This window comes from Blennius ocellaris (assembly GCF_963422515.1).
Source record: "Blennius ocellaris genome assembly, chromosome: 8".
Classification (NCBI taxonomy): domain Eukaryota; kingdom Metazoa; phylum Chordata; class Actinopteri; order Blenniiformes; family Blenniidae; genus Blennius; species Blennius ocellaris.
Window position 1 is genome coordinate 16,037,769 of NC_137657.1, and position 15,018 is coordinate 16,052,786.

At 39.3% G+C, this 15,018-nt stretch overlaps 1 protein-coding gene across 1 annotated transcript; it reads left to right on the forward strand.

The window, feature by feature from the left end:
- Positions 1-1,403: 1,403 nt before the first annotated feature.
- rspo1 (R-spondin 1) lies at positions 1,404-12,812 on the forward strand (the record flags this gene model as incomplete). Its single annotated transcript, XM_080501494.1, has 5 exons — positions 1,404-1,500; positions 3,630-3,824; positions 5,699-5,842; positions 6,997-7,221; positions 12,625-12,812. 5 exons carry the CDS (start codon positions 1,404-1,406, stop codon positions 12,810-12,812), a joined length of 849 nt encoding a protein of 282 aa, XP_080357620.1.
- Positions 12,813-15,018: the final 2,206 nt, after the last annotated feature.

Sequence of the window (15,018 nt, forward strand, 5' to 3'; positions counted from 1 at the left end):
AGGGTAATGGGGCTGGTTTGTGTTTCTAAATGTGTTAACAGTATATGTATATCCTCAGAACTGGAAAATGACATAATGAATTGGTATTTTGGAAATACTGGTGATTTGGAGATACCAAATGAAGTATTGTGTCAGACTTCAAAGGAATGTTACTGTCATATTTGTACTCTATATGAAAATGAGATAATGTAGTATAATATATGATAGGGAGCTGCATGGTGGTGCAGTGATTAGCACTCATGCCTCACATAAGACATATCCTTTCTTCAATTTTAAGCTTGATGGCCTTTCGAAGTTTGTGTGAATACTCCAGAGTATGCTCTTACAGTCCAAAAACATGTTTTTGAGGTTAATTGGTGACTTTGAAATGACACATAATGTGAATATAAGTATCCATTTGTAGCATTTGCCCTGTGATTTACTGGTGAAGTGTGCCTGGTGTCAGCCAGGATCAGGTCCAGCGCATCGTGACTACAACTTAGATGAAACCAAATAAAAGTGAATAGATGGATGGGTGAATGATTGACTCAAGACTCGCTACTTCATTTGCAGTTTTATGAGAAGTTAAATATCATTGCCGGGCTCAGAAACTCCTGGAGTGTCTTTGTAATTATTTGGGTGCTAAGCAACTTGCAAAGACTACACCTGGCCAATAAATAGTTTGGCACATGTTCTCACATAAGACCGCAGCTTGTAAATCATTGCATCAAGAGTTCGTGGCCTGATTTTATTGCTTTTAGACAAACTTCGACAAGTGGTTTGCGATCATAGAATATACTTTATATTCATTTTTTTAAAGATAAAAATTGTCATTTTTTAATTTCCTGTAGAGTGGCATTCTGTTGGCTATTAAATATGTCATGCACTGTCATGAATCCAACTTGTGTCTGTAAGTGTAAGTTTTCGCGCCACTTTTGTTAAGGTGATCAATGTTTGTGAGCTGAGACACTCACTGACGGCTCATTGCCTGCTTCGCTTCCAGCTCCCCCAAAGCTTCATGGGCTGACCCCCGAGAAGCTCAACTCTTCATCCTCTACACGGCCCTGTGAGCCCCCCCCCCCCCCCACTTCCACATTCGTCCTGCTATCCAAGCCTCTTAAGACCCTCAACAACCACCAGTGTCATGGCTCGTCATACCCTGGACTTGTTTGGACTTGTAACTGCAACATCACACTCCACTACACAGCCTTGCGGATGTATTAACCACTAGAGTGAAAGATACAGAGAGACAAAGGGGGGAGGGACAGACAGAGAAAGAGAGCGCTGCTACAAGACAAAGGAAAGAGATCAACAGTCCCAGCAGCAGAGGGATCCACCTGTCCCACAGAGGAAGGGGGATCCTCCCACCTCATCGGTCTTGTTGCAGGGGGGGACCCTGCATAGCCTGGAAGGCAACAGAGACTATGCAGCTAGGACTGGTGGTGCTGGCAATGGTCTTTCTCAGCTCCATGGGTCACAGCGACGTCCTCAAGCTCTCCAAGGCGAGAAGGCAGAGACGGGGTGAGTTCTCACTTGGTCCGTTTGTTTTGATCCCCTTTCCTCCCCTTCCTTTTCAGCGCTGCTGTTTTTTGTTTCTGTTGACTCAATCACTGGTGGGTTTCTTATAAACATTTAACAAGCAAAGTAAAGATAACATTTTGTTTATTTTCTCATCACTCTTGTTTGTTTTTCCTAGGAGGGTTATGTTAGGTTCAGTGTTTCTCTGGGACGGCTCATCTTTCTTCTTCTTTCAAAGATTAAGCCTCTTTCAGTTTATATAAAACTTTTATGGGTATTAGAGTTGTTTATAGAGGGGTTTTGATGGATTCACTCTCAAAGCCATTGCTCTATTCCTGTCTGGCTGTGTGGGCACATAATGGAACAAGTACCTGACAGCTCTAAGCTCTCAATTGGACCATGCTGCCGATATTGTTGTAAGAATTTTTCTGACCTCACGCAACCAGAAAGACGCTGCTCAAGCCGGCTTGCCGTATATCTCGAGGACTCAAAGCCTCAGTGCTTTTGTTACCATCCGCTTTGAAATAATTCTTCCTTTACACACAAGAAGCTTTCAGCCAATGCCAAACTCAACCCAACCTTGCTGAACCTGGACTCATATAATACCATGACTGGTCACAGCAACAGATGTGGTTTTATTAAAATAAAACTTTGTCAGGAGGAGAAGATGCAGATTTCTTTGCATAGAAACTTCACATATTTGCAATGTATAGTAAGGTATATGCACATTATTACTGTAGCAGTCTATCTTGTTTAATGAAGACAGAAGGATTGAGGTCAGTCACTATGTACATGTGTGCCCTCTACACTGATACAGTCAGTTGAAGGTTTCCCCCTTTGGACAAAGAAAATGTTTGCCATTTATACGTCTGATTTACAGCTTTTACATCATTAATGTAATCAGATTCCTTTGTGTCTCCCATTTTCCCAGTAGGAAAATAGCTGAGGTTAGAGAGACTTGTTTTCTTCCCTGTGGGCTTTGTGTATTTCCTCTCTGACTTTGGTGTCATGCAATGATCGAACTGAAGCCCTCTGAGAGGAGAGTAGACTTGGTAACACACTGCTTGTGTTTCAGACACCACAAACTGTGTCATTTCCAATACACACACGTGTCAAAAACAGTTTACAACATGACTCTCTGCTTTTATACACTCCTCTCAGTTATGGTTAGAAATCACTCCCCAGGGCCATTATTACTTTTCCTTTGTCATTATTAGTGATAGTCAAACTAAGACCTAGCAGTAAATTGCTGCTGCTGTGACTCATAAGTGTAGGAATCAGTCCAGGGAAGAACCTTTTAAAAAAAAAAAACTTTTTATCCATCTGCCGTATCCCTGGAGGGCAGGACAGCAGATTGATTGCTGTTAATATTTAGAGTTGATATCGTGCAGGGTTGTAAATCACGACAAACAACTGTGATTTCATGTCGGAATGATTGCTAGAAAAACTTTTAATGCAGTTTCGGGAGCAATGATTTAGTTTCCTGCTACTATGTGGACTGTTGCTTTGCCTTGTTGCAAGATGAGGAAACTGGATTCATATTTGTCTGGGATAAGATGTACAGGAACTGTAAATACGTCTGGAGATACATTTTCAGGTTAGCACCACTAGGCTAAGACATTGGTGCAGCATATGCAGCATTCATGTCTCAACCTTGTTTATCACTGTCGCAGTTTTTCTAAAACCAAGATTATATCTGACTGACTTGGGTGTTATTCTGATTGTGATTGGCTCTTCGTTGACTGTCATCATCAATTTAATTTTTTAGTTAGTTCGTTTTTTTCCCTAATAAAAATCTGTTATAGATCTCTGGCAAGCTGTTTTGGCGTAAACATCAAGTCACAGTTCAAACAATGATGTATTGTTTGATATATCTTTCCTCGATAGCTAACTTGATGAAGCTTCAATATTTAGACACTTTTTGTTAGAAATTTTAACGTGTTGACAGATCTATATGCAAAACAATGCAGTTCCTGTTTGTAAATGCATTTAATGCATAAAACGTATATAAATGAAAAAACACAATAAAAGTGACAGGACAGTATTTCTTTTAATTAGACACACATCGGACTGCTTTGCTACTTATGTCAATGTGACGATTCCCTTCTCTGTTCACTTCACTGTGTCTGCAGTTAGTACTGAGGGGCCGCCTTCTTGCCCCAAAGGCTGTGACCGATGCTCTGAGTACAATGGTTGCATCAAATGCAAGCCCAAGCTCTTCATCTTCCTGGAACGCAATGACATCCGTCAGATAGGGGTGTGCCTCGCTTCCTGCCCCATGGGGTACTTTGGGATGAGGAACCCAGAGGGCAACAACCGATGCACGCGTGAGTTTTATTCTGTGACCTTTTCTTTTGACCATAACAGACTTGAAACACACTTTCAGGATATAGAAGGTCTATTGCATTTGTAGATACATGTCTGGTATTTTCCATATTCACTAAGCTTTCACATGCTTGTTTACCTGTGGCTCAATCTCTGCTTATTAAGTGTAATATCGGGAATTTAAAAAACACATTTCTGCAGTTTTCTTGAGTCATGTTTCAGATCTGTATATTTGCAAATATAACAAAAGCCCTAAATTGTCACAGAAGTTGTGCAGAATTTCTCCTCTTGCCTTTGTTTGTTTGCCAAACTTTTGTTTTTAATGTCCATACTTCACTGAGGAAAATTCATATTTGAAATGGTTTCCAGTATGGTTATGAGATTAGGCTAATTTGGAAAGCGGTCTGGAGGATGGCCACACTCACTGTATGGTGTTGGTTTTAGTTGGAACTTGTCTTAGGTTCCAGAAACTGTCTGTTGTCTGTTTCCTCTTATGGTTGGACAGAAAGCAAGATTAAAAAAAAAAAAAAACCCAAACCAAAACATGCCGAATGCATTGTTTGTCTGTCTTTGTGAGGATGTCTTTTCTTTTTTTTTTTTTTTTTAGTTGGCCTTAATTTGCAGAGTTCATGCCAGGTCATGAGAGCTATTGGTGATGCTTTGACTTTTGTACTTTTGTACTTTTGTACTGTATTCATCATTCGATTACATTTACAGTATTACATACATTCTATATACATGGCTGCAAAAGAAAACCTAAATGCTTTTTATAATTGCGAATAAAAAACATCAGTAGGTTTGGATGCTTACTTATTTATATTTATACATTTTTCCCAGATTATTTTATAATTGTAGGTATTTTTCTACCATCTTGTCAAGATATTGCTGTCTTGAGACTCTTCTATTGGAGGAAAAGTACTAAAAGACAGACTAAATGACTAAATGAAAACTCAAGATATCACAAATGATGCAGTTGTGGTTATTTATTGGGTGTTTATAGTTTGATAAATTCAAAGCCCATTTTTTTTACAACAATATTTCACTGTCCTGGGGTGTTTAAGGGAGGCACAAAAAACTTCAGCAAGTTTTTCATTGAGGCCCCTCTGAGACTAATCTGGGTTATTATCCCATCATCCGAATTTATACATGTCATCCCAAAATGTCTTGTTAACTACATTTGTCTTACATTATGGGGTTACAAACGTCAGTGCTGTCAAATTTAGCTGTCAGGCGCTTAAAAATAGTAATTGGGAGCAGAAGGCAAGACCATTAGGATCTCATTGAGAGATTTGGTGTAAGATATTATCTGAATCTGGCACCGGACCAGTTGCAAAGCAGACATTCTTGAGGGAAGCTCATATGCACACTGCAACTTTAATTGTGAATACGTTCACTATGTAGAAACACAGGCACGGATTCACAGTTATGCAACTCTTTTACTCTGATGTTCTGACCATTGTGACCAAAGTGCTGACTTGTTAGCTTTTGAAAATCATTATTCTCTTGTGTTTGCAATCATCCATATTTCAAGAAATTGGTTGTGTAGAAAAGCCCACTCGTGAGAAATCTGAAGCGAACAAGTCCTGGCTGTACTTACTCATACCCGCTTTCCAAAAAACAAGGCCTGTGGTGCATGTGTTTTTTAAAGACTGCAACTCCCCCTAAATAGACCCCATACTGTTCAATCAGTGAAGTATTTCAAAGGAAATAAAATTGAATCAAGTTCCATGAGTGAGAGCACTAAGTGATAAAATACTTGTTGTTTCAGATTTTGTTTTTCTTTTAAAACAAATACTGAGAATGTGACAGTAATATAGCAATAACCTGAGCTGATCTCTGTTTGATCCTCTCTTTTTGTCTTCCCTGTGTTTTTCAGAATGTAAAATAGACAATTGTGAAGCGTGTTTCAATCGCAATTTTTGCACAAAATGTAAGGAGGGCTTGTATTCACACAGTGGGCGATGTTACGTCAGCTGCCCCCCAGGCCAACGCACAGCTAATGAGACCATGGAGTGTGTCGGTGAGTGAACTCTTAATTTTTTTACTGTTCTTCGGCAACTTGTTGCTTCATGACACAATTCTTTACTGCAGCTACTCTTTGTGGTAATATACTCCCTGATCACTGCCATAAAATTAGTAATGCACTTGCAATTATCAAAGTGTAAGTGTGCTTGTTATGTTCGTCATTACATTACATTATATGAGAACAGTTGAGGTGCTGTAGAGTTGCTGTTTTTTTCTGCGCGATTCAACATTTTTAGCGGAAGCATAAGCTCTGTTACTATTTCACTGAACTCCTGTTCACTTGAAGAGTAGCAGCGCTTTATTCCTAAAAATAACCCAGTCCCCCTGACAGCAACATGAAGGATGTCCAACTGTTACTAACATTAACATTAGCCTGTATCCTGATGATGAATGAGCAGCCTTAAATAAACTCCCCATACCTTTGTAAGACCTGCCTGCTGCCGTCTGCATGGTTTATATCATTTATGTTGCTGCTTCTTGTTGTCACTAGGTCATAAAACGCTTTCTTTTAAGAACAGCCAATGTCCAGATTGTGGAGCTAGTTCTTCCATCTCGCTGATGTAACTCCAGCTGAACTTTGAGTGAATCATACCCCCACAATGCTGACAGCTGAGTGGCGGTGCAGCAACACAACGATAACAATGCACATTAATAAATGTAATGAATGAACTATTTATTGCATTGTGAGTCAATTGTGTTGTGTTGTTTGTGTGTTGCTGGGAAATTGAACGAAGCGTCTTCAGCTTACTGTTTATTCTGTTATAAGAAAAAAGAATTGTCAAAAAAAACAATCAAACTTAAAACTCTTCAAATATGTTGGCTCTGCCCTTCAAAGAGTTGGACTAAAACGGATTAATTAGCATCATGTGATGTTTCATCTTTCGCATACACAGACATGCTAAATGTGACCGTAACAACTTGATTTTACTAGTAACACAGTATAACCGATAATCCTTTTTCTTGGTGCACATTCATACACAGTTTATTATTTTTTGCTGTGACTGATCAAGGGATCTTGTTGAACTACCCTGCTTCTTATTATGAGGTAAAACCTTCAGAAAAACTGTGAAACACATATGATATGTTAAGAGTTGCTTCCTGTCATTCACTGTGTTAGTCATTGTCACATTTCTTTATGTTGTGTTGCAGGCCAGCCTGCCTCAGAGTGTGAACTGGGTGAGTGGAGCCAATGGGGTTCCTGTATGAAGAAGAACAAAACATGTGGATTTAAGAAAGGCTCCCAGTCCCGGGTTCGTGTGCCTCTTCCACAGGTCCACAGTGTGGACATCTCCACGCCATTTGTATCCTCACAGACCTGCAGTCCAGAAACGGAGAGGAGGAAGTGTGTTGTGACGAAAACACCCTGTGTCAGAGGTAAAAAGAGAGAGATATACTCAAGAGGAAATGATAAATTGTTATATTAGTTATAGTACTATCGTTGTTTGATTGCGTAAAGAACTGTGTGTGGTGCACAAAGAGCTTTCATACCTAATATGACAGCTTAAAGAACTTTTACTCAACTCCCCACACTCCTACAAGTGTATCTTTGACCTGTAGCATGTTGATTAGGTTTTGTTTGGCTGAGCGTGCAGAAAGATGCCGAACCCCTCAACTCTTCAGCATATAAACAATAAACTTCATCCACAAGCCAAACACATGAAGGGCGGACATTACACACAGCAAAGCTGGACAAAGATCAGAGCTTTCAAGGAGCTATTTGTTCTGAGGACCGCTAAAGCATGAGGTTTATATAGCCATGACATATTTGCTTGTTTTTTTTGTGTGTGTGTGTGTGTGTGTGTGTTCGTTTGTTGCCACACAGCAGCCTGCTCTCCTGCAGGTTAATAGTCATTCTCACCAGCCAGTGGTCATTATTAACTTTCATAACTACTTGTTAGTCGCTTTTGGCCCCATTTGATGCTAAGCCAAGAGGAGCAGAGTGTACTGAAAGGAAAGTGCAACTGGTTATTTGCTTTGAAATATTTAGATCTTCATAAAAATCAGTGGACGGTCACAACAAAAAATGCAAAACACAATCTGAGAGTGGCACTAACCAGACCATTTAAATCACAGTATTTGTGTTCTTGAGCCATTATGGATTATTTGTTGATCATAAACATGCCCTTGCATCCCCTTTCCATTTGCATCTGTATGCACTCAAAGAGATATTTTGTAGGATATTGTAGGATATGCTAAACTGCACCAGAGCTGGAAACAAATACATTGACAAGAGTCAGAAGAACTATATTTAAAGTTTTTATTGAACGGTGGCATGCTCAGGGGATTTCAGGCAAAGCAGCAACATAGAGTAACAATATTTACACTGCAGGAAACAGTACAGATGTTGCAACATTCAGCAGATGACATGCCTTGATACATGTGAGTAAACACGATGAAGACTTGCATTGTATTGTCACGCTCCACTGTTGGGAAGTTCCTTTGGGCCTCTGAGTCTAAAAGAACAGAGCATTAATGTGTAGTACAAGAGGGGAGGCCAGTTTGGCTTGTAATTGCTCAGTGAGGTGTGGGTTCGTCCATAAAATGAGAGTGAAATTTACTGCCCTTTGCCTGCATCCTGAAGGAAATGTTGGTCTTCAAAAGAACAGGTTAAAAAAAAAATGCATTGAGATATTATTAACTGCAGTGTTGACTGCTAAACTTGTGTACTCCAACAACAGCTCAGTAAAATGAAAGGAAATCTGATAAAGAACTCCATGTTGTAAATGGTGCACTGGTGGAAAGACACTTAGTAAAGCTTTTAACTGGAACCCATCAATAAATGTAATTTATTGCTCACGGGCCATCAGTTGACATGTTTTAATTTGACCACACACCTAATCTGGCATTTGACCAAAATTCACTAGCGAGAGCCAAACAGGGTGCAAGAGTTGATCTCATGAGTTTCACTCTGGATGCATGAGAGGCGACGGCTCTTTTACGTTGAGAATAAAAGACATTTATTTGAAGGTTTGGATCTGGTTTGCTACTGAAGCGGTTTTAAACCCTATAGAGAGGAGATACATTTCTCCCCGTTCTGGTAAATATAATTAATCAGATGTGGGCATATATAGCCGAGGGGGGGGATGCCACACATCCACTGCGTCAAACCACACGACTGTTCTTTAAAACAATGAGTCACTGAAGCCTTGTGCATTGTGAAATGGTCAGCTGTTGATGTCGATGGGCTTTTTAGTCCTGCATTCCTTCTGCTGCTAAAAAACTGAACTGTTATGAAAAAAAATTGTTCCTGCCAAAAAGCACAGGAAATAATTTTCCTATATGAGGTAATTACTGGGTGATGGTACCATGACTTCAGTGCACTCGCTCATATGGGTGAACTCGCTCGGCGCAAAAGGAGCACAGCTGTGGACTTATCTGTGGGAGTTGGCTGGCATGCTGGCTATATAAAACACAGGGGGCAGACCTTGTATAACATTAGTGATTTAGAGGTCTGCAGAACGCACGCTTTGTGTTGATTTGGCCACGATCCGCCCCCCACACACTTTTCCTAAAGCTCCACAAAGGGTCTCACGCAAAAAGTGAATTCTTTGGAAGGGTTATTGAATTTGTCAGGCAAAACTGTTTAGCTTGGATACAGAGGAGGTGCAATCAGGGCTGTCATGAACTGATGGAGTCTCCCTTCTCCCAACTCCATCAGTGATTTGTTAGAAAAGTAATTAAGTCCTTACACAGTAAGCGCAGCAGTTTCAGACGCTTGAGGACCCTCAAACACACCCCTCACTGCCATGCTTATTGTGCCTCATTGATTTCTACTGAAACTACTATTGCTCACTCTGAAGTGTTAGTTCAAGTATTTGTTGTAAAAGCTAAAAATATGCTGGGGAATTATAAACCTACTGGACCAAGCCTGATCCAATTTGAGCAAACTCATTAAAAGGTATAATTATAGTTTTATGATGGTTGGCATTAATAATTCACAAAATAAAGTGTTATTTCTGTTTGTGCACGACAATGCGGGTCCAAGCCTGCTCTGTTAATGTGACCCACTGTGACTCCACATGAGCCAGTGATACATAAATATTATAGTTTTAGTTTGGGTTTTTTCCACATGGAGCTTAATCAAATCGACTTCATCAGCGTATAATGATTTTTACCGACTTTGAAGAAACACGCGAGGTTTGTGAAATGTTATACCTTTGAGATATTTTTCTTCCTTCAGCTTGCACATTAAACTATAAAAGCATAACTGTTTGTATGAGAAGTTAAAAATGTCGATAGAGAGATAAACACAGACCTTCGGTTATTACTACACAGCAGGAGACAAACACGGCGGCGCCATAAGCTTCTCCTGTTGTCAGCCGTGGAGTGAACACTGTCCAGCCCCTGGCACATGTTCACTCGGCTCGCAGGATTTGGAGAGATCCTCAACGCACGAGTTTATAACAAACAAACTCCGGTGTGACTACCCTCTCTCAGATATACAAAGTCAAATATTTCTGAGTGCTGCTCAAACAATAGCCATCTGACACTAGACATAATGGCCATTTCCACTTTGTGGCAGCTCTCCACATTGCTATGGGCCATTACTGGGCCCTCGGCGGTGTTTAACTCATTATAGCAGGACCAATTTTAAGGTGATTTATTTGATAGAACATTTTCACTTCTCTGTGGTCAGAGCTCTCAAAGTCTGCAACCTATCTAAACTCTGTACTTATGGACATTTAACAAATAGTGATGGATGCTTGTTTTTTTGGAGAACAATTATTCTCTTTACATGTGTGAAGCAGGATGTAAGTGTACCAACAAAGGGGAGCTGGGTGGAGGTCTGAATGTGTGTCAAGTGGGACAAGAGAGTGAGAAGCTGCTAGAATAAAAAAAGAAAAGAAAAAAAATGCCTGCAGCCAGGAAAGCACCTTTGGAAGTTCAGTCACAGCACTGCTCTGAACCTAAATTTTAACCATTTAGCATGACAATACAAATGTTTGGTCAACGTGTTGTTTATATCAGTAAATGTGCAATAATAACTGCCCAGGCAAATCTGGATGCCATTTGATTTTCATGTTATTTGGTCACAGACAAGATGGGAAAAAAAATAATCCAAGGATGGCACTGTAGCAGTAATTTATAAGACGTGGTGTGGGCCTCCTGCTGGGGGGTGCCTGAAAGCTTCAGGTTGTACATAGAAGTACAAAGAATTTCCGTGTCCCAGCACAAGTTGTTCCTTTTAATTTTTGAGAACAAATAAATGGAGTCTAAAATCCTTTTATTCTATGTGATAATCCTCCCACACTTAGAACATCCTCGCACTTCATCAAAAATAAATGAGTATTATCCCCTTGACTATAACATTTCTCCACAGAGGAATGCATATCTGTATCAGTTCATCTAAATATTATCATGATATTATTACTCAAAACCACAAATATGCACATCCTGGTTAGTCATGAGATCACTAACCCAATTAGCATTCATCATGTTGAAGATCTGTGACGTCGGCTGACATATTTTAGTCCAGCTGCAGACAAAATGACTACAAATGAGTAATCTCTCAAATTACAAGATGTTTTATTTACTCAGATCAGGATGATTACTTGGCAACTAATTACACCGTTAAAAGAATTTGTACTGAATGTTTTAATACTTTTTTTTCACTTTTATTAAAACAGACTTGCAAATGCATCTGAGCTTTTGTACTTATTTGTTATGTTGTAAAAGAGTGCAGTATACAGATGCAGTACAAATTGTCCAATTTTAATTTAAGGCACTTTTTCTTTAGTCAGAGTTTCCCTGCACAGATAAAACATTTAAAAAAGTATTTTTTACTTTCAGATTGATGAAAGACTGAAAGGCAATATAGAAAGGTAATGGTATTTTTTCTCATAGTAGGTGTCTAATATAAAAATAATTACTCATTAAAAGTAAAAACAACCCCAGAGGTTTACACCGTTCATCATCTACACTCAGCTTCCATGCTATTTTACACTGTTGGGCCGATATGATATACATTAGTACCGGAAGCTACTCTCCCTTTCTTCTGTTTTTGTTGGTACAATTTGATTACTGGATATCAGCTGGTTCTGATTTGGTGATGAATCTTTGTCTAAAATGGCAGCTCGTCCATAAGTGAGCGTGACCCCGGCTTGAGACTATGGATATAGATACTGTAAAACAATGATTCACGACTAGTGGGTCTTTGCCTTGGAGAAGAAAATGTTAAGATAAAAGTCAATGTAGAGTCATCTATTCACCTCCTATAACACAAGGTGCCAATAATACTTGTAATGCCAGTTAACAGCTACTGTTTAAAACTGTAGAAGACCTGCAAGCTAATTCCGCAAGGCCAAACAAAGGCCTGAGACACGGCAGTGGAGACAGAGGAGTAAGATGTCGGCACATGTGTGAAACCATCCAAACTGAAGCAGCAGGGGACTACATTTTGACATCTCAGAAGAGATTGATTTTATTTCATATTTGTCCATGAAAACTGCTTGAAGTTGGTTGTAAGTGGCTCCAGTTACTGAGGTGAAGTTTTGGTTTTAATTAAAGCTTAACTAAGTGTAAACAAGAATATGTCCATCCGGACATCTCCATTTGCTTGGGATACTGTGATATTCTCATCCACTATTTCATATTCAAACTGGACCATATTCTCAATCAAAGAATTTAAAAAGTAGAATATTTTTCTTGATGAGGGTCATCAGAAGGTGACGATGGATCCTGAAGGTCCAGACCACTTGAGATCCGCTGCTATACAAGACTTTATTCGAGAAACTCAAGTGAGGTATTGATCATGTTGTCTTTTCAATAATTTTTCAGACAGGAGGAATAAAGGAGACAGAAAAGATGATGCAACCCGGAGAGAGAGAGAGAACACACGTGGGAGAGGAAGAGATGGTGGTCGAGGTGGAGGAGGAGGAGGAGGAGGAGGAGGAGGAGGGAAGCGGAGAAGAGGCCAGAGCAGGACAACCACTGCTCCCAGTGTCACAACCATGTCTGTCAGCTAAACTCCAGCGCCTGCTGGATGAGGCTAATCAAGAGAAGAAAGGAAGGAAAATGGGCGATGCCTCACCCAGCAGTGCCAGTCACCAAGGAATATTCATGATGAAGGAACGGATTAATGCTGCTATGCTGCAATGTAGAAGAAGCAAAGAGAACTGGATGATTGCTGCAACACAAAGAAGGTTTCCTCAAGCTTTTTGAGAAGATGAACATATCTGGTGGAGACTCGTGTCTTTGTGGTTCATTAAACACTTACTGATGACTGCTGGACTGCAAAAGCCACATTGGACTCAGTTATTGTCATGAATTCTTGAATCACTCAATGAATAAGTACAGAAACTGAGTTTCAAATCCAGCATTCAAGCTGGAAGCTTGATAAAGAATGAAGGTTTTTTTTTTTTTTTTTTTTTTTTTGGTCTTCTTCGGTTGATGATGTATTTTGTTCCACGAAGATTTTCATTGCAATCTATTCTTCCTTTGTTTGGTTTTTTGTCTGAGAGTCAGACGATGGATTTTCTCAACTGTATGTGATGTAAAGACAATGAATGATCATGTTTAGGTACCTTTATTTCTTATTGTAAGATAAAAAGATAAAGAAAGGCACTGGAAATTATTTGTGGTTGTCGAGGACAGAGGGTCTTAAATATATGATTTTGAGAAGGAAATCCAAAAAGAAGCCTAAAAGGAGATTAAGGCGAGGATTACCGGGAGCTCATCTCCTGTCCTTCTCCATTTCTTTGACACAAACCTTTTGCCATTTTATAGATTTATGTCCATTTTTTTATTCAATGTCAATGTTATTTTCGGGAAAATATCTGCACATAAATGAATATTTGCATGTTATAAGGCTGTGAGCAAGAGTGAGTCTGTTTGTTCGTCTCTAAAGTCTGGCCGTGTCTGTACTTCGTACTGTATGCATTTCTGCACGGTGTTAAGCTGTCTGTCAGTGGAGCTTGGCTGTTTCTACATGTGTGCTGAGGTTTTCACATATGTGGAAACACTGGAGGACTCCTAGAATGAAGGAACAGTGTCTAGAAAACAGAAGAAAGAAAATGTAAATGCACAGTGATATATCAAATATGCAGTAAATACAAGTCACTGATTATTATACAGGCCAACAAACCATCAGCTGTTCAGTTATCACTATGTTTGGCAACAGGGTCTGAAGATTTTGCACAAGTATAATGTTTCCTACTGCTCATATTTCAGAACAATCATAGCATTTAAAAAAAAAAAAAAAATGTACTTCCAAAGTAGTTTTATTCCCTAAACATTTTCCTGTTTTGTTTTGTTTTTTTAACAAGATTTTACTTTCAGGAGCCATTACACTCTACATTATTCATTCATTTATCATATGGATTGTGATACGGATCATGTCAGGCTGTATTTATCATCAAACCTAAGAAATATTAGTATCGTCATGTAAAGCTTATTCCGTGAAAGCCTGAATAAAATTCAGATGAGGCCGATGACCTCTCAGTCACACCGTGATTTTCAGAGTCTGATTTTGCAAGTTTTAATCAATTGGAATCGTCCATTCTTCTTCCACGATTTTCTTTTTTACAGGTACAAACTCATGGTGCATTCATTGAGCTGGGAACTCGAAAAAAGTCTGATTAAATAAAGTTGTACTGTTAAAAGCAGCATGTGTAAAATAAACTCAACCCTTCAAATAAAAGGACTGAAGAAGATTTACAAGAGATGATGACTGAAACCTCTCTTAGCTGTGTTCAACAACTGGTATTTGGTTACAATGTTGCTCTGTTTTTCAGCTCTCAATACTGCTTGAATCAAACAATCATGATAATCATAGTAATTCTTTTTTTTATACATACATAATTTTTATGTATTAAATTCTCCCTGAAAATTCAAGACTGGAAAAGTCCGTTTTGGTCATTTGGATTGGACAATAATTGTGAATCATGAGTATTTGTTTTAAACTGCACGACCTGAACTCAATGAAAACCAGGGAAAATTGGGAATTTGTTGCTATCCAACTCAATCCCAATGCATTCTCTAGTCATGGTTTTCCTCAAAGCTACAGGAGGCCATCTTGGGAGGTGGAAGAGCTTGGATGGTGTGATGGTCCCGATCACTGGCCAAATGCTGGCGCCTGGGCAGGGGTCGTAAAAGCAGAGACAGAAATAAAAACTAATGGTGTGTCATAGCCAGAAGGGAGGGGATATACCATGCACTGGCCCCACAACAAAA